The sequence below is a fragment of the Alosa alosa genome, chromosome 19, assembly GCF_017589495.1.
Source record: "Alosa alosa isolate M-15738 ecotype Scorff River chromosome 19, AALO_Geno_1.1, whole genome shotgun sequence".
NCBI lineage: Eukaryota > Metazoa > Chordata > Actinopteri > Clupeiformes > Clupeidae > Alosa > Alosa alosa.
The window spans coordinates 21639347-21665886 of record NC_063207.1 but is presented as its reverse complement, the minus strand read 5'-3'; the positions used below and the strand labels follow the sequence as shown (position 1 = coordinate 21665886).

The 26540-nt window shown below is 40.2% G+C and overlaps 1 protein-coding gene across 3 annotated transcripts in view; it reads left to right on the top strand.

Annotated features, from left to right (window-relative positions):
* The first annotated feature begins 5480 nt into the window (after nucleotides 1-5480).
* The window catches only part of ttll5 (tubulin tyrosine ligase-like family, member 5), a 38919-nt gene continuing 17859 nt past the window's right edge, over nucleotides 5481-26540 (top strand). For 2 of the 3 annotated variants that reach the window (XM_048227898.1, XM_048227899.1), the window contains exons 1-15: nucleotides 5481-5581; nucleotides 7427-7564; nucleotides 8418-8524; nucleotides 8662-8744; nucleotides 10853-10959; nucleotides 11369-11499; nucleotides 12883-12965; nucleotides 13234-13303; nucleotides 14160-14244; nucleotides 17508-17609; nucleotides 18199-18290; nucleotides 18929-19036; nucleotides 24249-24330; nucleotides 25026-25087; nucleotides 26431-26522. In XM_048227898.1, coding sequence (XP_048083855.1) covers nucleotides 7512-7564; nucleotides 8418-8524; nucleotides 8662-8744; nucleotides 10853-10959; nucleotides 11369-11499; nucleotides 12883-12965; nucleotides 13234-13303; nucleotides 14160-14244; nucleotides 17508-17609; nucleotides 18199-18290; nucleotides 18929-19036; nucleotides 24249-24330; nucleotides 25026-25087; nucleotides 26431-26522 — 1257 coding nt within the window. In that variant the 5' untranslated portion in view covers nucleotides 5481-5581; nucleotides 7427-7511. Of the gene's footprint in view, nucleotides 5582-6769; nucleotides 6905-7426; nucleotides 7565-8417; nucleotides 8525-8661; nucleotides 8745-10852; nucleotides 10960-11368; nucleotides 11500-12882; nucleotides 12966-13233; nucleotides 13304-14159; nucleotides 14245-17507; nucleotides 17610-18198; nucleotides 18291-18928; nucleotides 19037-24248; nucleotides 24331-25025; nucleotides 25088-26430; nucleotides 26523-26540 lie in introns of all 3 variants that reach the window. The other variant, XM_048227897.1, reaches the window with a different exon arrangement.

Sequence of the window (26540 nt, the reverse complement as noted above, 5' to 3'; positions counted from 1 at the left end):
AAGCTGAGGTTTGGATTGTTGTTGGCTTTAACATCTGCTTGTGACTGCTTGAAATTCTTCAGAAGCAAGCAATGTCATAAGATCTCTTGCAGGGTTGTTCTTTGTCTTATCCAGTAATTCTTTAAGGTCACGATTCCTGTCCTCCAGAAAGCTAAGCAGTTGAGGCAACAGCATCCTCCACATGGACTGCAGCGTGATTTTGTGAGCTCTATTTCCTTTGTTGTAAGACTTTCCTGCCATAACTTGCTCTGCAGTTTTGGGGCCTAATAGGTTCCCTTCAACCCATGCTTCCAACAATCCAGATGATTGGATGTGCTTGCTGATGACTTCCATGAACTTTACGGCAGTGTGCAGGCCACCTATTTGACAACATGGCAATCCAGATAGTCATCATTTGCCCACTTTAACCTGATCAATTTACAGTACAATGCTTCATCCACTGTGATAACAACATGATGCAGCCCTAGTTTTCTGGTCACATGTTTACATCTCAGCACGAGTATTCAGTGTATCTAGGTCATGAGCAGGTGCCTGGATAATGGGCATGTAACCAATGCTTGTCATTTCAGGTGACCTTTCACTGTAACTTTGGTTAAAGGTTGTCCAGCCTTGCTTCATGTCTCCTTCATTCTGACACTTGAAAAAGGATGCCATGTCTATGGCAGTTGTTTTTGCAGCTGATCCATTCTCATCAGATCTTTTGATTTTGGACAGGCTTTGGCTTTTCCAGCTGGGAAAAGCATCTCCATCACCTCAGGGACCTGAAGGCATTCACTTTTTGATGGCCTCAAATCCTTCATCATCATGTCACCTTCTGGACCACGTTGCCACGCTGCCATCTGTGTAGCATTAAAGGGGTTCTTGCCATCAAGCTTTGAATCATTTATGTCAATGTTGTCGCACGTACAAGTGGAGTCACTGTTCCAATTTCTGGATCCATGGTTTGCATGTTTTTTTTTCTGCCATAGCAGTATCAACCTGCAACAGACTGTGATAGCTGATTGTGTGCCCCACATTGTGAAACAGTTTAACCAGCTCCTTTGATCGCGTGGCTTGGTGCAAAGTGCAAGCTAGTCCAAAATGCTTGGGTGCCCAGTGTGTCCCACCAGTCACATTGTAGACAAGATCTTGGGACACACTTAGAACTTTTGTCTGAGTATCAGCTTCCTCTCTGTCCAAGGTGAAGTCAAACGTATGCCAAACGTATGCTAACCGTTCGCTAGCTTGTAAACAAATCCATGTGCTTTATCGTTACCTTTTCCCACAGTTTGAAATAGCATAATGCACAATTTTTCCAGTAGAGGGGGAAATCCTGCCAAGTTTCCCTTTAAATAGTTCATGTATCATTTGCATTTGTAAACATTACATTTCAGAAACTTATAATACAAAAAAAAATGCTGTCTTAATGTAAGTGAAAAACTGTAAAATGTTTTATGGTGATCTATAACTTATTTTTTTACCCTATCCACCTAGTGTTTAGCCTATCAAAAATGCCTACAGAGTCTGTGCAGGTGGGTCTGTGATAATCAACTGGCAGATTTTTTTTAAGTATATTTTTTGGGCTTTTTATGTCTTTAATGACAGGACAGTGGAGAGAGACAGGAAGCGAATGGGAGAGAGAGCAGGGGTGGGATCCGGAAAGGACCACGGGGCAGGAATCGTACCCGGGTCGCCAGCGTATGGTGCAGGTGCCCCAGCCAGTTGCACCACAGCTGGGGTATTCCCAGTCGTATTCCCAGAGCTTAACATTTTCAGGCACTCTGCTGGAATTCAGGTGTGGACGGAGTTGTTAAATATTTGAAAATAGATTATATAATTATACAGAGCCTTCACATTTTTTCTGATATTTGTTTAGAGTGGCCTCTGAATGTATAATGTACTGCTTCCAAATTTAAAGGACCTGGCTCAGCCTTCTAGATATTGCAGTTTTAAAATGGTCACACATAATGATGAGAAGGCCTAAAAAACTCCCTCCTCCTTAAATTCTTTATTTTGTGAGTGTGTAAAAAATTACCGTAAAGCGCAAAGACATTTTGTACCTTTTTTATTAAGAAGTTTGTCTCCCCCCTGATTTTGTAGGCAAATCTGAGATGGTCAGGTGGGAAGTTTTTTTCTTTTAATTTGATGAACTGAGATGGAGTGTGACTGATATCAGTTCCACAGTGTTGACTCATCTTGTTCGCTGTCAGATTCTGAGTTGATGAGAGAAAGAGAGAGAGAGAGGGAGAGTCTTGTAAAGTTGGGGATATGAAGATGGTAAAAGACTGCATTGATCCTACATTCTGAACACCCAGTGGAGTAAGCAAAGACCCCTCCTTCCCCTGGTTCAATGTCACTCTTTGTGCTCAATCTCCATTTGTCCTTCGCCTCTAATCCCAGCCTGAAAATCCCAGGATTTGCTGATCTTATAGATCATTTTATGTCAATTGCAAATGTACGTTTATTGATGAACCACTGAAGTCTGAAATTTTGGTCCTTAACAACTTTTTTTTACCAACATTTCTTTTACCATGTCTGTGGCTTAGGTTTACACAAGCATTAGGGAGGCAAAGTCGGCGTTATGCATGACGCACACCAAGGGCAGTCAAGAGACCTTGTCAGTCTCATTTTTCAGCCAAGAATGGGGATAGCTGAGAATGACACAAATCAGATGTCTATGAGACATTAGCATTTTGAGAAAACAACTGCTCTTGATTGTTTACTGATTGTCAAGACAGACATGAAGAATTCAGTAGCACATTGCTTGGAACTTTAGAGTAGCCTACCTCTATAATGTTTCAATAGATGTACTGTGTATTTCTAGGAATACGCATAGGAACCTTTGGCAAATTTGGGATTTGCACTGCAGGTCCGTCTGGCCAAGGGGCCATTGAAGCCCATTTTCAATGTTCCCAAAACATGGGCACCCAAATACAATCGCTAATCGGCATAGACGTGTATTTGTTTGGAATTCAGTAAACAACTGTATTTAAAACTTTTGTTTTTACGAGATTGCTACACTTCTGAAACAATTTGGTAGCATAAGAGTTGCACCAATTGAAGTTAATTTCACTGCTAGTTACGCCCCTGCTGTAAGCCGTAAGTCAATGAACTTTTCCAGACCCACTCTCAATTACAAGGTCTGTGTGCTAACCAGGCTAGTGTATTTCTGATCTGATTAAGTGTTTCGATTATATTAAAATTGTGCCTCCACAAGGACTTTGGACTTATTCCAGAAGCCATCTCGCTTTGCAGTCTTAAAACAGTAAATATGTACACCATCAGTAGAATGTAATATTACTAAAATCTCCATGCCTCTTGCAAATCTATAAAACAGTAGATCCAATTTTCTAGATAAAAAGCCAAATGTCCGGACATTTTTTCCCCTCAAAAATGATTTCTATCGGAGCTACCCTGAACAAATAGCAATTGAAAGAGGCTGAAATATGTTCACCATCATCATGTTAATGTAAACTTGCATAGAGATTTATGCATCTTAAGAGATTTAAGCATCCAGCACTCTATGTTAACCTAATGACAAAAGACCTGAAATGTTATACTTTTCCGTTTGGATGTATATCTTCCACCTGATTTTTTTAGGCAAATCTGAGGTGCAGGTGGTAGGAGTTTGATGAACTGTGGCATGGAATGACCCATCATCCAAACACACAGAATGGAAAAGCACATTTACAGTAAGGCATTTCATTAAGCAAAGCTTTCACTTTCTCCCATCATCTTTCTTCAACAAACATCTTCTACAAAGATCCTTGATTACTAGCTCCGCTTTAACCCTCTCTGTCTTCTATCTTATATGGAATGTAGTGATGGCATTGATTAGTGAAAGACAGAAGGGGTCTCAGACAGATTGTTTGAGGTCACAGCAGATATGTAGAGGAACAAGAAGAATTGGCAACTGTTAATGAAGAGAATTGCCTTTCAAAAAAGAAGGTAAGCCATTCTTGGTGTGAAAAGTCAATCTTACTTGGGATCACTCAGAAGCCACAGAAGCCAACTGTTTGGTAGAACTATCAGTGAAGTATTTAATCATCTGGGGTAATGAGCCATGACAGTTGAAATTGCAAATATGACTGCAGTACACACAGTGTTTTGCCATGAATTTTCTGAGAGTACCTAAGGAAACACTGCCCTCTTGTGATAGAAAACAGAACATCCATGTAAAATATTCCTTATGGGTTTCTTCATCCTGAATTAGGGCCATGGGGGTATTTAGGCAGACAGCAAATAATTGACAAACAATAGTTGTAATATATCTGACCATAGCAAATCATACTATCTTTGGCTGGTTATAGGGTCTATATTTTTCATAAGTAAACCTTGGTTCACTGTCCTTGGGTTCACTGTCCACCAGACTGTACAACATAGAATGCTGGGATGATTTTTTTAGGTTCCATAGGGGGTAATAAAAAGAGGCAAGATCCAGGCAAAGATCTACCTGTTTTTAGTCAACTTTACCAGGGAGGCCAATAATTAATTCTGGAGGGAACTGAAGGCTACTGTTGTCAGAGCATACACTTTCAGTTTGTTTGGTGTAGTTTATGTTTATTTCATGTTCTAAAATCTCTTTAACTAGGCCTACTGCACTCTGAAAACAAATGTGTTAGAAACAAAATACACTGTGTTGTCCCTATCTGGACATAAAGATGTGTTTAAAAACAACACAAGTTGTGTTATTTTCAACACATTTGTTGTAAGAGTGTACACAGCATAACAAAAGCAAGGTGTAAGTCTGCATGTTCTGCGGATATCAAGAAGTTGGGTCTTGTATCTGAACAACATAACCGACATTTGGAACTCCAGATTTAACAGGCTCTTACACTACTCCCCTCCTAGTATTTTGACATTATGTAAATGAGCTCATGTCTGAACGAAGACAGATTCTGTTCTGTTCAACCACGTTCGGAGATCCGCATGTAGTTCAGAGGAGATGTCTGAAAACAGTTAGATGTGTTAAAAAACAACACAAGTTATTTTCAACACATTTGTTGTAACAAAATAACAAAAGCAATGTGTTCGAAACAACACAAATTGTGTTGTCCCTATTTGGACATAGAAATTTATTAAAAAACAACTAGTTGTTATTTTCAACTCATTCATTTTAAGATGCTTTTAGGCCTACTGGATCTAGGCCTAGGCTATGTTTTAATGTTGTCACCAGCACCAAAAGAATTTAGCCTTTTTGAACTCCAAAATACTTCTGATTCTGATGTGAATGTATAGCCTACATGAGATGTTATTTGAGAGGGGCTCAGAATAAACTGCTATGCAAAAGTGTGATCATATTATAGTCTTTAGACTACTGATGGGCTACAATTTAGGATAGGCCTACCTGGCTCACAGACTGATGAAATTATCTTTCAAGCAAACCTTTTGACCGAAACTCGTTAGGCGTAGCTAGCCCCCTTTTTTTTTAAAACCCTAGGACTAGTCTTTAGGCGGAGTAAAAGCCCTGCTGAGTCGCTAGGGATATGTGACGTCAGGGATTTGCCTAAACAGGGATGGTTAACGTTATAGCTATGGATACTACTATGGGAGTCCATTAAACAAGACATGCACCCAAGTTAACCTGTACGTAACACAATCGGTAGGTACAATAAATTCCTCTGTATGACTCAACATTAACGCTGTTTGTAGATTACATCATTTGGGGACGTTAAAGTCTCTTACGTTAGCTAGCGAACGTTTATTAGCATAGCCGCAGGTGCAGGTTATCAATAACTTAGCTAGCGAGTAGCGACGGCTTAGTCAAGTTATTTGACTAGTTTCCGTTAGGCTACTGCTGCTACCTGTTATTTGGTAACTTGCATCAGTTAATATTATAACCTCCAAATTACTATCAGGTAACGATTCCCTAACTTATAATCAGTATGTCATCCTTCAACCTTGGTATTAACTAAGTTAACGTTAAATGACGTAACGTAACGTTGCACGAACAGGCAAATTAACATTAACGTATAAATGGTAACTTAATGTTAGCCGGATTAACGTTCAAGAATCCCCTTAACAGTTCCCTGCTACGGTAGAAGCTATCCTTTACCTGTCCTTGTCTTTCGTTTACTAAGTTCTGTGCAATAACATCTAACTCATAACAGCTAAATACTGACGTTACGTTGACGTTGCACTGCTTTGAAATGCCAAGTCAAGTCAACTCAACTGGGTAACCTAAGCCGGGCTCACACAAAGTTACAGCATCCTACAACCCCAACCGATTTAGAAATCTGGTTGCATCACGCACATTAGGGAGAATCTCTCTCCAATCTAAAATCTGCACATAGGGTATTTATTAGAAGATTAGAGTATGCTCCTACTCACGTGACCTCTCCGGAAGCAGATGTAAACACAATAAACTGACATTGAGCAAGATTGCAGTATTCCTATTAGACATTTTCTGGTAATATTTGCCCCAGTTTGGTTTGAATACTGCTAAGGACTTAGATGGATGTGCAGTTTGATTGTACAATTTACATGATCTTACCTGTCACTGGGATGGCTTTCTACCGCATTGAATCAAGGCCCTTGATGATAAGCCTAAATGCAAATGCACCAAATTTCTTTTACGGTGTTCATTGACTTCATTTCAGCCCAGGAAATGTGAACTCTATATCCTTTAGCTCATGCCACTGACTGATTCTTACAGACATTTCATTTTGACATGATCCACTAAAATAATGTCTAACATGACTTGTCACATAAACATTGTCTATGTCTATGGCAACGACTGGCATAAGAATAAAGTCTATCAAAGTAAAGGTCTGATTTTATTTTTACCCAGAAACTCTTCGACCCACCCTGAACGGTTTTGTTAACGGTTAACCACCAGTTAACAAACACTGGCCTAGCCTATATATTGGTGTGCATCCCTAGACAGGATCCTTTACAGACAGTCCTGCAGAGCAAATTATAACAGGTTTGTCTGGGTTCACCCAGGTCTTCACATTTGGGAGTAAATATGGCAAATCCCTGAATATTTGAAGTATGGATTCACTTATGATGAGGATATAAATTATTGTATCATCGACTACTTAGAGACTACTTTTTCACTCTGACAAGTAGACTAGGTCAGGTATGCACAAAGATATCTTATCAAATTGTGGCTAGGTCTACTTGCTTTCTGTGATTTTATAGGTTGTAAATAATACTAAGAAGGAAACGCATAAATTGTTACAACATTGGTCTAAAACGACAATTTCAATATTACATATTTTTCTGCCTTAAAAGAAATAAATCATCTTTGAGTTTTTCATTTGGAATAGGAATATTGCCCCCATGACTTACAATAGATGTGTTATTAACATGAACATAGATTATTATTGTGTCACTATTATTGTGTAGTCATTTATTTTTTTGTGATCTGACTAGGATCTATGGGAGGACTACATATGATGTGTTGCTTCCCACCTCTGACGTTTATTGTTTCTAATTGTTTCAGTGAACACTGGATACCAAGAAATGTAGGCTACAAGTTCTCGGCTTTAGACACACAACAACAAAGACCTGATTGCTTTGTGAAGAAAATGCTGGCAGTGACCTGGGATACAGAGGAGTCCTCATTGGAAGATGATCTACAGTAAGCTATATGAGCACTCCCTTTACTAATTGGTTAGGCCTGTGTGCTAAAACAATTATGATAGACATTGCAACTTACATCAATAGCAACAGCAATACTGTTTGAGTAAAATAATTGATGGTTGTGGTTTGTGGTTAAATACAACAAAACCTATGACTTGACTCAGAAACAGCCCATCATATCCTTTGATTATATGTTGTGTGCCACAAGTGAAATTAACTGTTTTGCTGAGTTGCATATTTAAAAAAAAAAAAAAAAAGAAGACGAATCTACTAAATAAAAATGCGCACTATAAAAACATTTACAGTAAGTTTTGTGACTAATACTATTTATGAACATTCCAAATAAGAAGTTATATGGTCATGACTTTGTAACAGTACATTCACATGCTTCCATCATATGCTTTGATGGAGACATTTCTAATTCACATAGTTTTATGGGCTAACATTATATGTTGCCAAACTAAATAATGGTTGCGTTGCTTGCCGTAAAAAAATAGCAAAGATTGTTCTCAACTTCAACCAAAATGGTGGACTTAGTTCAGTATCTGAGATGGCAGTATTTGCAGATAAATGTGAGTTGTTACATTTTTTTCTACTTGGACTTTTTATAAAGTAAGTTGATGAGAAATATACACTGTCCAATCATCCTAAAGTAAGCTGTAACATTTACAGGTAATTAATGAGAAACATCACACAACATCAGTAGAGATAATTGTCCATTGTTTCCTATCATCTCTAAGGAGCTCAGAGATGAAGGTGCCCTTGTCTGTTGACCCTGGTATAATATGTGACTGAATTTTGAAATTACACCTGACCATGCCATTGGACCTCCTTTCTGCTATGCTCATCAGGGACCATCTCTGCATTTCTTGGAGTGGAATCAGTAGGAAGACTCCAGTTCTGTTGTTCTATGCTGAGGCCCTTGTGATCAAAAATGGCAGCCTCCGTAGTATTGGTGGTAATGTATCCCATTTTCTTCTTGTTCTCTTCATGCACATTCTAGTGACTATCCTGTCAAATATAAGTCTCATTGTTCCCTTCTGGCACATTCTAGTGACTATCCTGTCAAATATAAGTCTCATTGTTCACTTGCAGAGCGGTTTAACTTGGCCTTCAAGATTGTACGTACAGAAAGTCGACTGGTGCGTGGAATACTCACCAACCATGGATTCCATGAGGTAAAATGCCCTCTTTAGAATGAACTGTAACCTCAGGTTTGATACTGAGTTGGGTATAGTCAGAGATGCTGGGTAACACAGATAATAGATTGATTTTGAAAGTGTACAGCTGAAGAAATCCCACCCCTGCCCTCTGGCTATCCTCCATAGCCACTCTCCCAAGGTACCTGAACGCATGAAGAGCCTACAGGATCGAGTGTGGCAGAACTTCCAAACAAGCTACATTCACCCTATTAGTAAAGCATCCCATTCAAAGCCAGTATAGACTAACATAAGAAAAATGCCTTCATATGGCTCCCCTGAGCACACAGATAAACAAATGAATTGGGTTACAAGATGAAAACAGGGATACATATTCTAGTTTACACATTGTAGCAAATGTAATCAGTGGAATAATACAGAAGTTAGCTACACACATAATGTTAACTTATAAAGCTAGAGCTAAGTTGACAGCATAGGTCCTAGGGGTGTAACGGTTCATGTATTCGTATTGAACCGAAACGGTACGGGCGTCACGGTTCGGTGCATGAATTTACACGGAGAATACACGGTATAAAAAAACATAAAACTCGTGTGCGTATTAATTAATGTCATGCGCAATTACTGTTAAGTAGCGAGAGTTATGGGAGTTCTTTAGCGACACCTAACGTTAATCTGTAGCCTCGCCTTAGCTCTGAAGCTCTGATTGGCGCCTATGTTTTTTTTGTCAGGTCGTTGGTCGAGTCAGTCAGAGATAGTAGCACTAAGGTGGCGACACATATTAGAGGATCCGCTGTGGTCTCTTCGCAAGTTTGAGAACTTTAGTTACAGTAGTACAGGCGAGAGAGTGGTGGATAAGAAACTGTGTGTCGGCGTTGTTCAGCAGTTGTTGGGTATGTGAGTGGAAATATATGCTACACATGTTCGAAGCAATCACCCAGATGATGTAGGCTACCAATCACCGAAATGAAAAAAAAAAAAAACTTCCCCTAAACACCAGCCTTTGGATACACATACAAATAGAGCCAAAACCTATGGCTTAAATTAAATGATTTCGTAATGACAGAAAGCCATGTAAATTGCGTGGTAATTACCTTTATGTTGGGGTAACTTGTAACTTCTCACATGAGGAGCTAGTAGTGTTAAGTGCATAGACAGTAAGTGTCAACGCTAACCAGGCTAATAAACAAACCATGCTACGGTGAGTTAACGTCGAAGGGCAAAGTCATGTGACTTCTAGTTGTAGTCTGTTTATCAAATGAAAGGAGCAATTTCGTTTTTTAAAAGAAGGCAAAATAGTGTGATATTTTCACAGTTAGTAGGCTAGATTATTACTCTACACACACTGAAAAATATTGAGGCAAATTGTAGACCCTTCCATATACAACTAAACACAGATGTTGAAGGTCTTGCTTAAGTGGATTTTTAAAAATCATTATTCTATGTAATTTGCACTTTCAGAAATAAGAGATGCTGTAGGCCTATTTTAAGTTTTATAGCTGATTGTCTTATTTTGTTTACAACTTACAGATGGAGTCTGGGTACTTATTGTACTGTTTAGCCTACTGTACATCTTACATACTTCAGGCTGTTGCAGATAGCTCAGGGAAGAGACTGTATGACACTACTGTAGGTGGTACAGCCTGATACATGCACAATAAAAAAAAATTGCTTTCTGCATTTTTGGTTTTGCTTTTCCCTCCATTGTACCGAACTCGTACCGAACCGTGATGTCCGAACCGAGGTATGAACCGAACTGTGACTTCTGTGTACCGTTGCACCCCTAATAGGTCCAGAACAAGTTTCACCAAACATCAAAAAAATTACCTGTCCAACAAGAGAAATACTGCAAACACGATTCTTGCAATTCTTGAATTTCCCCTTGGGGATCAGTAAAGTATCTATCTATCTATCAAGCACAGCGCACATTTCCAGGCCCTATAATTCCCTCAGTTGGTGCTATCCATCCTCTCAAAATATTCTCCATCTTGACCAAGTGGAAAGGATTCGCACCCCAAAACATAACTGTATGTTAATGTTTGTGTTAATGGATTCAAGGTTTAACAATGTTGTTATTGAAACCATGCATCTACTGTATATCACATGCATACATTTTGGTGTTGCCACAGGTCCATCCCAACAGTAATGACTTCAACCTCATGTGGACAGGCTCTCATCTGAAGCCTTACCTGCTCCGTGGTCTCCAGGCCTTTCAGAAGGTCAACCATTTTCCAAGGTGTGTTAAAAATGTTAGGCTACAACTTATCCCCATTGGCCTTTTTCATGTTACCATCTCTCACGGCTCTCATTATTAGACTTATTACACAGCTCTTTAGAGTGCTGCAGAAAGTTCCATTCACATGAATGGGCCTTCACAACGTTCGGAGGTCTGTTAAATCTATATAATTACGGCTGCAAAGTATATAATGACCGCTGTCAATGGCAATGAGTTTTGTGCTTTTGATTCACGTCTTTCATATCATTCCGCAAGAAGTCCGTTTGCTTATTGCAATGGAATTTCATTGAAAGTGAAAGTCAGCTAGTAAGACGTTGCCACGCAACACCTGTTCCAATTCCAAGCCTGCTCCAAATTCCTGCCAAAACTCATGGGCTTCTTGAATTTTATATGATCTTTTCTTGTGTAGGTCGTATGAGTTGACGCGAAAGGACCGGCTATACAAAAACATTCACCGTATGCAGCAGGCACATGGATACAACAACTTCCACTTTATTCCACAGACTTTCATGCTCCCATCAGAGTACCAGGAGTTCTGCAGTAAGTTCCTTCCAAGTTCCATAGAACGCTATTGTCCACAGTTTAATTTCATTATTACAGCAGCTCTCAAGGTTTCTATTAGGAATGAACCGATATATCATTGATATCGACCTAATGTTGACCTACTGGCAAATAATGTAACATTTACCGATAACAGTGGCTGGTGTTGATCTGTTATGCTACATCAATTCTGCATTAGCTAAATGTGTTATACAGTATGTGGACTCCTCCTGAAGTCCATGATGATCTCCTTGGTCTTGTCTGTGTTGAGGATGAGGTCACTGTCCTCCCCATAGACAAGGATGTTATTGACCAGCTCCCTGTAACCTGACTCGTGCCCACCCACCTGAGGCCAAGGATGGTACAGTCATCTGCATATTTGATGATTGCATTATTGTCCTGGGTGGAGACACTGTCATGGGTGTACAGGAGAGTTTGGGGCTGAGGCAGCAGCCCTGTGGTGCTCCTGTGTTGGTTGGGTGTACAGGGTATAGAGGCAGCAGCCCTGTGTTGTTCTGTGATGATTGGGTGTACAGGATGTAGAGTTTGGGGCTGAGGCAGCAGCCATGTGGTGCTCCTGTGCTGGTTGGGTGTACAGAGTATAGAGGCAGCAGCCCTGTGGTGTTCTGTGATGATTGGGTGTACAGGGTGTAGAGTTTGGGGCTGAGGCAGCTGCCCTGTGGTGTTCCTGTGCTGATTGAGAGCTCTGCAGAGACCTATTAGAACCCTGCCTCTCGTCCTGTCCAAAATCAAGTTACAGGTGGGAGTTGGGACCCCAAGGTTCGTGAGCATCACAATCAGCTTTCCATGTCGGATGGTGCTAAAAGCTGAACTATAGTCCAGGAAGAGCATCCTTACATATGTTCTGCCACAGTCTAGATGTTTACATATGCTGTGTAGAGCCATGGCCACCCACTGCATCGTCCACTGTCTTCAGTGTCTGGGACTACAGAGTTAGCAATGTGTGTAAGTACCAGTTTCTCCAAGCACTTCATGGCAGCCGGTGTGAGCGCCACTGGCCTGAAGTCATTTCTTAGGGACCGATATGATAATAGAGGACTAATAGACATGGGGCTACTGCTTGTGTGAGACAAGTTAAAAATATCAGTGTATACACCCGCCAGTTGTTCAGCACAGGCCTTCAGTACTTGTGTGATACTCCATCAGTCCCCGCTGCCTTATGGGGATTTACCTGTTTCAGAGTCTTCAGGACCTCTGTGAATGTTTCCTGGAGTGCACTGTCCTCAGGGTTGCAGTGGGATTTTGAGTGGTTGTCTGCGTTCAGATTATCAAATCTAGCATAGAAACTATTGACTGTCTGGTGAGTGGTGCCTTTTTATTTGTTCCTTTAATCTGATCTTCCTCTCCTTGTATAAATGGCAGACTCCTTCTCTAAGGACAAGGGACCTTGGATTATCAAGCCAGTAGCCTCCTCTCGTGGGAGGGGAATTTACTTGGTTAGCAATGTAAGTCGGACCAACACAGATGCTACTCATTTGTTCTTATCTTTACTTATGGCATGTAACTTTTTATGTTATCCCAGCCATTTCACCACACATACTGTATATGGCATCGTTGCGACTGCTATTTTGCTTATTTGTTATTATAACAAGAAACATATTTAAGGAAAGTGGTGCAACTTTCTCTTGCATAGCTGTCTGCTACATGCATATTCTTTGAAATAATCACATATTGTGTAATTATATACTGTATACTTTGGTGTAAACCTCACAGCCCAGCCAGATCTCATTGGACGAAAACATTCTGGTTTCCCGTTACATCAACAACCCACTGCTCATTGATGGTGAGTTTGATGATCATAAGTATAAGTATAAGTATAAGTATATATACTCTTGATCCCGTGAGGGAAATTTTGTCTGCATTTATCCCAATCCGTGAATTAGTGAAACACACACAGTGTACACACAGTGAGGAAGCACACACTAATCCCGGTGCAGTGAGCTGCCTGCATCAACAGCGGCGCTCGGGGAGTGAGGGGTTAGGTGCCTTGTCTGATGCGAGTTAGCCGGCTAGCGGCTAAAGTAGCCAAAGTGCTTACAAGCTACCTTATGGGGGCATGTTCTAAACTGTACCTTTGTGCCTCCTCACACACTAAAAATGTCATGACAAGTGCTGTGCAACATGAACAGGGTCCTTACATGACACCACTGTGCGTGTTCAACCCAAAAATTGTGAATGAACAGTATAAATCCTGTGTTCGTAGCCGATACAAATAAATAAATGTATTTTAACAGTTTTTTTTTTTACAAATGTATGATTGACTTAACAGTATGACCTTCTGAATGTTAGTCTTACTTCTCTTATCTGCTCACTGATGTGTGGTTTAGTTTTAGCTCTTCAGAATGTGGCAGAAAGTTCCATTGAATTGAATAGGACCTCCTAATGTTTTGATGGATTTGAGTCAAAAAGTAAATGTGTTTCTACGCAAAACCTTAAACCTTAAAGTTGTATTGTAAGAACTATTTTTTCTCAGTGTAATTCATGAAGTAGAAACCAAAATGCAGCGCCGTCCACATCTATTTGCTACCCTGGTAAAGTTGACTATGAATGGGTATGAAAAATTATGTTTCGGTGATGTCAGTATCGAGTGTCATAAACAGAATCAGTGCTAATGATTTTTGTTGGTCTATCTTATGTAGACTTCAAGTTTGATGTGCGACTGTATGTACTAGTCACTTCCTATGACCCCGTCATCATCTATCTCTATGAAGAAGGACTTGCCAGGTAACTTTCACTTTTTTTGTGTGTCTACAGAAGACTTTCTGGGTGTAAAAGTAGCTTACGGAACCCTGGAGGGGTCATTGCAAGAGTTTTTGAAAACGTGTGCTCAATTTACTAAATTGTGTGCTCATTTTACTAAATCGGGCGCATGTTTTACTATATAGTGTGTACATTTTAGTAAATTGTGCTCTCAATTTAGTAGAGGGTGCACACATTTTACTAAATTGTGACCACAATTTACTAAATCGTATGCACAATTTAGTCTAAAATCGTATACACAATCTAGTAAAATGAGACCACAATTTAGTAAAATGAGCGCACAATTTACTAAAATGAACGCACATTTTCTCGAAATACAGAAATATCTTGCAATGGCACCTTCCGGGCTCCGTAGTAGCATTTTGGTTTGTCTGCCAATGGTAAACACAAAAAAAATCCCATCCAAAATATATTTCTACCAGTAACAAAACATTATTAAAAACATGTAGACCTAATCTACACAGAAATGCACAAATGCTGATTTAATAATGGTTTTAATGTGATCACTAATACTAAGGTCCCCACCCATGCTTACACTTTTTTGACAGTCTGAATTGCCCTAAACTATTTCAGTCTTGTCTTAATTAGGTTGAAATTTTCGTTGCATCCAGTTATTTACTTTTTCAAGACACAGACACAATGACTTATTGGGACCGAAGTTTTCTGATAGATCTGGATATCATCTGCACAGCTATGATGAGCCACATGTACAGTACACTTGAAAGATTTGGCCAAGAGGCAGCATGTGCAAGTTAAACAAAAGGGGACCCAAGAATCCATCCCTTCATATGGCATGGTGGTTTTCTCTGATACATAAGTGCCGATAGAAACAAAGTAATCCCTGTCTTCTAGGTAGGACTTGAACCATCTAAGGACATTTCCTGAGAGTCCAGCATAGTTTTCCAAACTGTCAAGTAGTATTTTATGATCAACCGCACTAAGATCTAACAATACTAGGACCATCTTTTTTAGATGAGTCTGTATTCAGGTGAATGTCATTTAATACCTTTACAAGAGCATTTTCAGTACTATGATGTCCATGAAACCCTGACGGAGGTTGTCATAAGAGCCATTTATATTTCAGTAGTTACTGATTTGGTTAAAGACGACTGTCTCAATAACCTTGGGGAAGTTTGAAATAGACCTGTAGTTGTACAAGGGTAGAAGAATGCAAACAGTGCCATCCTTACAAACCAACCAGGCTCGCAAATCATTTATTCCTACCAGCCTTACACTGCTGTATAAGTTAATGAAAATAACTTAAACCTTTCTGTGAGATAATACTGCACTTTGGTATAATATTAAAATGTCACTGACAGGGCTCGAAATTAACGATGTCCCGACGTCCCGGGGACCATAAAAAATGCTTCCGGGAGACAATAGAATGATGTCTGGGACAACTCTGGGACAGTAGAAAAAATGGCAAAGCAAATTTCAAAATAGGTACTTTTTCCCTAAACTGTTCACATGGGAATCTAAACGTATCTTTCTTGTCTGAATAAAATACAGAATCTGGCCTATACAAAATTTGACCTGGCGTGACGGGCAGCTGGCAAAAGCAGCGTTAGCCAGCTGATCTGTAAAGAAATCTGTAAAGCGGTTTTGTACACGCAGCCTTACAACACTGTTTAGGCTACTGCTCTTCAAATCACTGTAGACTACAATGTTATTTTTGGTACAAATATAGTAAGATAACCAAATGGGCTGGGTGCTTGCGTTTCCTTAGGAATCTGCCGTATTGGTTAAATGAATATTGTGACTTATAGGCCGACACAAAAATAGGGCAAGGGCGGTAGGCCTAATGGGTCACTTTCCGATATAGAGGTTAACTTACCTAACTAGCAGGCAGGTAAATGGCATTTGTTTTCATGACATTGTGAACATTTTTGACTGATAGTGTAGGCCTAAGGTTACACTGGTGTTCTAAAAAAAACGAGATGACAGTCCTCTCTGACTAAAACGGTACATGTTTTCTGTCATTGACAGACAAACGTCACCAATATCATGCTGAGCTAAATAGCCTACTGCAACTGCGATTTGACAAAACGATAGTGTTGCAAGGTAGCCTATAACAATGAAAACAGTTATTTAAGTTAGCATTTGACATTTCGCTGTGGCAGTTCTAAGGGGTGTCCAAACTGCGGCCATGCACTTTAATCCGCCCGCCCGAGCATTTATTAGTTTATCAAATTATTAAAATAGGCCGCTCGCTATTTTTTTCCAGCAATAGTCGACGTTGTGGTTAACTTTAGGGTACTGCAAACTGCTTTACACTCTTCTTAGAGAACGTTTACAATGTCAAAACAGCTTGTTACATCGAGATACATATTCTAACTACGTTTTGCTAATTAATTTAATTGGGAACGCATTTGATGGTGACAGCGTGGCAGGAGAGTAGGCTAGCCTATCTGACAGCTTTGTGGTAATTTCCCACGCTAGGCTACTTATTGTTTTCACTGAGATCTGTGGCCATGACATCATACCAAACTGACATTGAAATTAAAGACACGTGAAAATAGATTATTGACGGAATGTTTTACAACCCTGTCCGTCAAAACGATGGACAATGAATGTTTAGTGCAACCTCAAAAAAGAGCCAAAAGCGCAATCTCTGAAAATGAGTGTTGTGTGAAACAGCAGATGATTAATGAAATGGTGTTTAATAAATTGTTCAGAACTGACATGGTGGACCAGAACGAATTAATTAAGTGATGCAAGTTACTGATTATTATGCTGTTTATTAAAAACAAGAACTTGAATTTGGGACACTGGTGTTTAAGTCCGGGACAGTGGCAAGTAGAATTCGGGACAGCTGCGGGACACTGAGAAAAAAAGTTAATTTCGAGCCCTGGTCACTGATGATATTGCACCTTACTATTGATACCCTACAGGTACTAACAATAACTTTATAATGTAGAGATGCTTGGTGTTGTGTATTGTTGTTGTGTGGGGTTGTGGGAGGGTTTAGTGGTCCTGTTGTCTGTCTATCTGATGAGCTATATGGTACAAGATGAATTTCTGAAAGGATTAATAAATGTCTATTTATCTAAACATAATAGTTATGCAATGTCCACTGGCTCTGTAAATAACAAATCCATGTAAATTTGTGGGCCTGCATTTCTTGGGCCTTGTTGTTTGGCCTAAGTCAAAATTCAGTTTTTAATCCAGAATAAGTGGAGTGGATGATACTCTTCCATCTAAAAAATAGTGACCTTTTTGATCCATAGGTTTGCCACAGTGAAGTATGAACAGAATACAAAGAACATCAAGAATCAGTTCATGCATCTTACTAATTACAGTGTTAACAAGAAGAGCAGTGATTATGTCAGGTAAGCAAGAATATCTGGCAGAAAGAATTTGAAAGTGTTTACACTTATAGAAAGCTAGCATTTGATTGATTGATTGATTGATTGATTGATAGATTGAAATTCTTTATTGACGAATGTATTTCATAGATACATAGATAGCAAGCATGTCTTTGTACGGTATGAATCCATCCATCCAAGTATGATATAATTGTACTTAAAATGTTCAATCCAACTGATTTTTGCGCACCCAACAAGTGTTTTAGAGTTGTTTTATTAAGAAATGTAATGTAATGGATATTCATCTGGGTGCTTTTATCCTAAATGATTATAAATATTTCAGATCTGGAATAATGGCACACTGTCTCTGTTACTCAAAAGAGGTCTATAATACTATGTAGTAGCCATTGCTTATAAATGCTAAAAAAAATGGTAGAAAAACTTTTAAGATAATGTGACACAAATTAATTCAAATTAAGGCATATCTTTGTGAAAATGCTTATTGTGTCGATATGGGATGATGAAAAGCAAGTAGCTACAGACCAGGCATCCCACACTCTATGCTAGTCTATTAAAATGCTATAATCCAGATAGTGTTTTCCATTCTGTGCAGCTGTGATGACGCTGAAGTGGAGGACTATGGCAACAAATGGAGTATGAGTGCAATGCTGCGGTATCTGAAACAGCAGGGCATGAACACCACATGTGAGTGGGTGGAAAGCTCTCACATCTTCTGCCAGCTCTACCTGCAGGATTTATAGTTAACTGTCTCTCTTTTATTTATATGTAGTCTAGGAGCCAAGTGTTCTCTTGACAAATAATATTGTTGTCGACAGATGTGGCGGCACTGTAGGCTTTCATGCTGCCGTGCTGCCTTGTGCCAGCAACAAAGTGGCAAATATAACGTCACCTACTTTCAGCTTGTACATTCACTACATGTTACATTATATTTCCAAAACGCGGAAGTGAACAGACACACACTGTGACCACGGCAACAGACAACTCAGTGTATAACTCTGAGTTGATATCATAGTATGCAACAACTCTGCACCATTACAATTGGTACACAAGTACGTGACGAGCTCTGCAACACCCTAGTAGACACAAATTTAGTCTCTTTCACATCATATTTTGTTGAGCGACACTTTTCACCTGGACTAGAAATTGGCCTTAAGAAATTTGAAAGTGCTTTAAATGGCTACAATGATTTGAAGTACGTCTGGGAGACATACAACACTTAATAAATAAGGGTTAGTTGAATAACATTAAATGAATGAATATATGAGTTATGATGATGAGTTTGGATGATTTTTGTTACATAGACATTTTGTATTGTGTTCCAGTGCTAATGGGGCAGATAGAGGACCTGGTGATAAAAGCTCTGCTAAGTGTGGAGCTCACGGTAGCCTCTGCTTGCAAGATGTTCATTCCCTACAGGACCAATTGCTTTGGTAAGATCCATAGGTAAATCTTGGCCCTGCGTATGCAAATGGTCGTGCACATAAGTATAAGTATAAGTATATACTCTTTTGATCCCGTGAGATAAATTTGGTCTCTGCATTTATCCCAATCCGTGAATTAGTGAAACACATTCAGCACAGAGTGAGGTGAAGCACACACTAATCCCGGCGCAGTGAGCTGCCTGCAACAACAGCGGCGCTCGGGGAGCAGTGAGGGGTTAGGTGCCTTGCTCAAGGGCACTTAAGCCGTGCCTACTGGTCGGGGTTCGAACCGGCAACCCTCCGGTTACAAGTCCAAAGCACTATGCCCCTTGTAGTTTTTAACCCTTTAGGCGCCAGAGGTTTTTTTCCGAAACGATCAATTTTGACATCTTCATTTCAAAAGGCTATATCTTAAAAGTGATAAGAGATAGAGACTTTCTGTAAATTAGAGAAATATTAAGGATGACCCAAAGTGTATGTAGAGATTAAATGTTTATATCTAATTTGCATATTATGACGTCATATGGTGGCGGCCATCTTGGATTATAGAATTTTCATGAAAAGTTGCATGTTTGAATGATAAAATGCACCACTTCTTTCCCCCCAAAATGTCCCTCACCTTCTGTATGCTATATTGCACAATACTGAATGCTCAGGTAAATAGTAAGTAGTGAACAAACTGTGTAAATCATTACTAATAAATGGCAGAAACAAACCAAATGCATGTAGCGGTAGACTGGCCTTTTGCTGTAGAGATTTTCCATTTACTACATACAGTAGGCACTCTGATTCCATGTATGGGGCACATATATATTATTCAGATGACACACAAACACAAGTAGACAAGACCTGTTTAGTTCAAAAGCTCATTTGCCACGGCAAGGCACAGATCAGGAGTGAGATGACGAGACAAGACAAGAGACAATGTTAGTATTTTTTTTTTTTTTTTGTTGATGTTTTTTTGTTTTTTTTTCTTAGCTGACAAAGACACACACATCACAAGGACATGAACACACAAAAAGGAACACATAGTGTACTGTATGTCCTAAATGATCAGGGAAGTAGATAGCAAATCAACAGTGTAAATCATTACTAAATGGCTGACTTTTTTTTTTTTTTTTTTTTTATGTAGCAGGCCTTTTGCTGTAGAGATAATGACTCCCTATCCCTATCCATACAGGGCCAGCATTCCCATCATCTTGTGATAGACTATGCATGACCTAATGTGTGTGTGTGTGTGTGTGTGTGTGTGTGTGTGGGGAGAGGGAGAGAGCGTGTCACCACCTCCACCATCACGAGCAGCATGGCCAGATCTGCCTGGCCCAGCAGCTCGGACTAGGCCTACTGTCATTCTCATTGCGACTCCCCACACTGCCACAACGTTCCCCCTAACTGTCCTATGAGCGCTTCGACCTTGTCTAACATACCCAGTGGCATTAGACAAAGGCTCCACCACGTTACTGTCGCCGGCGATTGTGGAGAGGCACACGTGTGTTCAGAAGACAGAAGCTAGCTATGGATATTAGGCTACCTCCAGCCTCGCTAAGCCACACCACTAACACCCTGCTAACTTCCCGATGAACACTCAACCCGTGAAACATTATTCCCACCAGTGACATTGGGCAAATGATTCAACGTTTGTGCTTGGTGTAAGCTAAACTATGGAGTAAACTCTCACTTTGTCCAGCTGCATCATTGCAAGGCAGGGACGCATCTGAAGCCTCACTAAGCGAATCACCGTCATTTTCTGAAGGCAGATATTCCCCTTCAGAATCAGGGTCCGCGAATAGAAGACCCAACACTTCATTTCAGGTAAACTTTTTTGATGCCATTAGACGATAATCTAATGCAAATACTCGCTGACGTTGACAATATCGCTCTGACAAAGTGGCTCACACGCACACTAGCTCCGGTATTTCATGCACTGATTCAATGCGCTGTAGCAAGAAAGTTTTGTTTAAAGCGTGTCCTTTTTTTCGCTTCGGGGATGGCGATGACATGTCTGCCATCTAGTGGAGTGGAAGTCGAACGAAATATGACACCCTATTTGGCTAAATCGGCCGTTTTATTCAGTACCGCATCTTGTCGACTATAGTCGCCTGTGGCGCCTAGAGGGTTAAGACCTACAATATCGCTGACTAATTAATGTTACTTCTCTTTTTTACCTTTTGCTTTTACAAATAGACAGTGGCTTACAAATGCTTCATAAACAGCCGACACCATACAACAATGATCATTTCCATAAGTACTATAGAATAGGTCTTCTTTGGCAAAGCCTTCAGGCCCGGCCATCGGACTGCATTCAGCTAGCCAGACGAATCTGTGAGCGCTTTTGAATTTGCTCAGCAGGTCTTTCTAACAACCTTAACATGTAAGCGAATTTCTACATCAGCAAAAACCCAGGAACCAATCGCAGCCACTTATCTGGCATGGGGCAGGCTTTATACAGTATGATGACGGACCGAGGAGAATGGTTAGTAGTGCGTTGAACACTATCAGTGGCTCCGCTAAGCTGCAACATTATTTTATTTAGACAGACCCTTACAAAATGTAAATGTTTGTAGCAGATTTGCAGCAAACTTGTGGGTGATTTGTGGGAAACAAATGAGTTCACAAAAAAATATTGCCAGAAGTTTGCCAATATTGTCACTAGTGGCAAATGTGTTCGCCAATGATTTGTCACCACACTTAGCCAATAATGGCAAACTTCCAGTGAACTTCTGATTTGCATATGACATTGCTGAAAATTTGCAATATTGCCAAAAGTTAACTGCAACTGTTTGCTAGAAACCTAATTTGCAAGTGAAAATATGACCTTGCCTCAAATTTGTAGTAACTGTTCGCCAGAAACCTGAAATTTCTGTAAGGGGACTGTGACGCTGGTCACTGGACACCACCTCCACATGTTACGTTACCACTTCGAGTTGGAGATTCAGTTAGTTGCAGGAGCCTATTGTCAACCAGCATAAAGCTCACTTAATCATTCATGTGGGTACCAGATAAGCATGAGGGAGCACTGGATGTCTGCTAAAATGGGCCTTTTTATTGCCCAGCCTAGTTATAGGGTTGTTAATGGGATTGTAAGATAGTATTTGAGCATGTTTTTGACAGACCAGTTGCATCCGTGGCCTACTTAGTTAGGGAATCGGACTTGTGACCGGAGGGTGGCCGGTTCAATCCCTGACTGGTAGGAAAAATGTGGGTGGGGGAGTGATTTAAAACAGCTCTTCCACATCCACGGATGAGGTGTCCTTGAGCAAAGCTTTTTATTTTCTCATTATTTGCCACACATTTGGAGTGTGCGAACCTTTTTCCTAAAAAAATTGACTTTTTTTGTTCAACACCTGGGATGTGCACAAAGTCTCCTTGGAAGTGGCCCTTGAGAAAAGCACCTAACCCCCGACTACTCCCCGGGTGCCGTGTATATGTGTGTGTGTGTGTGAATATGTGCACACTACCCCCGGATGGGTAAAATGCAGAGAACAAATTGACCCTAGAGGACAATAAAGTATAAGTTATTATTATTATTATTATTAGTATTATTATTATGACCGCCGTGCAGCGAAGCGGCGGTCATATAGGTTTAGTCAGATTTTTTTTCGCATGTCCAAATTTCCCGGGACACTGTAAGGCCGGGGTACACGAAACTTGGTGGGCATGTAACCCCACATGGATAGCATGGAACCATCGTTTTTCGTTTTGATCTGTAGCCCCCCCGCTGGACTGGACCCCCCGAAAGGAGGGTAGGGCAGACACAGTTTTCTGTGAATATCTCGAGAACCGTAGGGTTTAGGAGGACCATTTTTTTTGTATGTTGATCTCAAGAGGCTATGTCAACCCATTCCATAACCACTCATTTCATGGATAGCGCCACCTAGTTAAACACAAAAAAGTAAAAATGAGGTGTTGTAATCGCAGGTATCTGTGACCTAACATAGTCAAAACTGCACAAAATTGGAAGTGTAGGAACATTATGACACCCTCTGAATGCATGCCAAGTTTAGTGGAATTCCGCTCATGGGGGGCCACACAATAAATTAATTTATGTTACTATACACCAACTGGCCTGTAGGTGGCCGGAGAGAGTTTTCTGTGAATATCTCGAGAACCGTAGGGCCTAGGAGGTCCACCTTTTTTTTGTATGTTGGTCTTAAGGGGACATGTCAACCCATCCCATTACCACTTATTTCATGTATAGCGCCACCTAGTTAAAAATTAAAAAGCAAAAAATTAGGTGTTTTCATCACAATATCTCTGGCTGACATGGTCAAAACTGCACGAAATTGAAAGTGTAGGATCATTATGACACCCTCCGAATGCATGCCAAGTTTTGTGAACTTTCGTTCATGGGGGGCCTTACAATAAAATTATTTATGTGTACATTTAGTGACGGTACACCAACAAGGATTCCCGGGACACTGAAAGACCGGGGTACACGAAACTTGGTGGGCATGTAACCCCACATGGATAGCATGGAACCATCATTTTTCGTTTTGATCTGTAGCCCCCCCGCTGGACTGGACCCCCCGAAAGGAGGGTAGGGCAGACACAGTTTTCTGTGAATATCTTGAGAACCGTAGGGACTAGGATGACCAATTTTTTTCCGTATGTTTGCCTCCAGGGGTCATCTTAACCCATTCCATGTGCACACATGTGCATAAACAGATACACACGCACACACATACATTCACAGTAATCATACGTATGACACATACTCAGACAGTAGACATATGTACGCATGCATGCACATGCACAAACACAGGCATATACGCAGGCACACATACAAACACACACACCCACACACATAAACATGTACACGCACACATGCACACAAGAATTTCTCAGAATTATGAACAGGCAAGATGGGGGTGGGGTTGTATAAAATTAATTTTACATGTGAAATCTATGAACTAATCATGTTTTGGTATTGTTGTCTAGCAGATACCAGTGAGAATTGAGTGTGGATAATGCAATTTAGTGAGACAGTTAGAATCATATAGGCCTTTCAGCGTGATTTATTTTTGTGGAAAAAATGTGCTGGACTGGGCGGCGGTCATATTTTGTACCGCTCTGCGGTACATCTAGTTATTATTATTATTATTATTATTATTATTATTACATCTTTTATGTTAACATTAGAGATCAATGGAAAATACTCCCTTTTTTGACAATTGTTAGAATATGACAACCTCCATCTTTTTGCTTGTGTGTTTGTCTGCAGAACTCTATGGTTTTGATGTCCTTATTGATTCCAACCTTAAGCCTTGGCTCTTGGAAGTTAACCTATCTCCTTCTCTAGCTTGGTGAGTGACAGAAATATTGATGATCTGAGTAAAACAGAAGTCAGGTTTGAGATATATTGAGTGTATGTGTTTATACACATACTCAGAACACTGCAGAATATTGTGTTATATTGGATGGACTATGGTAATATTCAGATACATGGTATTTGCTGTTAACATAGAAATGAATACGGACCATGGTCATGGACAGTTATACCACTTTTAATTCACGACTTTCACATCTTTCCCAAGTAATCTATTCATTTATTGGAGACTCTAGATGTTTCTACTGTGTTGCCTCTGCTAAGTATTCTATACCATTGTTGGTATTGCTGGGCAACACCTGTTGCTCTAAGGCTCCATCTGCGTTTAAGAATATATATTTTTTTTAGTGAAGTCCAGTACCATGATATTCTAGTTTTGTTCATAAGTTTTCTATATTTTCTGTCTATTTAATCCCTATTCCGCCAAAGGAAAGCAGCTCTAAATGATGACTCTTCGTTCAATCTATACACCATTGCCTGTTATAGAATCCTGATGTACTCATTATGATAGCCTGTTTACCATTGCCTGTTATAGAATCCTGCCTGCTGCTCTGTTATTATATATTTAATGTCATTTTCATGTGCACTGGAAATATGCATGTTGTAGGGGGTTGCAGATGCAATTGATTTGTTTTTCATTGTTTTGTCTCTTCCTTGTGTCTTGGATTCCAGCGATACTCCACTAGATCTGAAGATCAAGGCCAGTATGATTTCAGACATGTTATCCCTCATTGGTAAGTCTTCTATTTTATCATTTCTTTATTGTCATTATCATATGTACTATGGCTGCATGAATAGAAGAGAATAATAAAGAATTGTGAATAAAGAAGAATAAAGACTGGGCCCAAAATCCTGCCCTGTAAAATGGCACTGCCTACATGAAGGTGTGGAATAAGGGATCGGGTTAACGGCACCTTTTTCTTACCACACATTCACATTCTCAAACTTCTTTGACCTGAGGCTTGGTCATGGCAGACTTTGGGATCATGGGGCCCACCACATTACGACCACCTTCTGAAATGAAGTGTGGGCCTGAATGATCTGATGGTGATCTCTGTCATTTGTGCGCCCACAAAGCCCCATGCTAAAGCCATGAATGATTTCAGGCCTGTGGCATTTACCTCCATTCACTGCAAATGCATGTAGAGGATGGTCATTGGGGAGCTTACCACAATGGTGAGCGAGAGACCCACTCCAGTTTGCCTACAAAGTGAGAATAGGAGTACATGATGGCACATGTGTTTTAATCACTGGACATTTATTATAGGACAGGGTGGTGGTAGTGTAGTGGCTTAGGAGCTGGGCTAGCATGCAGTGGCCTGAAAAGTTGTGGGTTCAATTCCCGGCTATCACCGTTATGCCCTTCAGCAAGGCACTTAAAGGACAATTCTGGTGCAAAATGAACCTAGGGGTTAATAACACATGTGTACCGAGTTCGACCGTTCGCTGGGATTTATTTTCATGCTAGTCGAATGTGACCAGTTTTATTGCAAACCGCTAATTAGCGTTTAACGCTAGCCTTCGGGGCATCTCTACATGTACACCGAAGCATTGAGAACTTTGTAAGTGTACAGGCAGTTTATTGCCTGTATGTGAACCAGACGTGAACGGTAATGTGTTTCTTTTTAATAAACTGCCTGTACACTTACAAAGTTCTCAATGCTTCGGTTTACATGTAGAGACCCTCATTATGCTACTGTGTAAGTGTGGTGCTATTTTGAGCCTTGTTAGTGGTATAGAAATAGCAATTTCTTTCTACTGTACGTGTGCCCCGAAGGCTAGCGTTAAACGCTAATTAGCGGTTTGCAATAAAACTGGTCACATTCGACTAGCATGAAAAATCCCATCGAACGATCGAACTCGCTACACATTAACCCCTAGGTTCATTTTGCACCGGAATTGTCCTTTTATATGATTTGCGTCTGCTAAATGAATAAATGTAAATGTATATTTACTGTATACAGGTGGATGAATGTACTTTGAATGTAATGTGTTCTCTTTTGAGCTTGACTGAGTTTCTGAGACTCTTTTTTCCATTTCCTGTCTATTATCTGTTGTTTATGTTTTCACCTATCAGGCATTGTGTGTCAGGACCCTTTGGAGCGACAGCCACATGTAGATCGAACAGGGCAGGAGTCCAGTCTCAAGTGCCAGACCCAGAAATCTCAGGTGAACATTGCATAGATA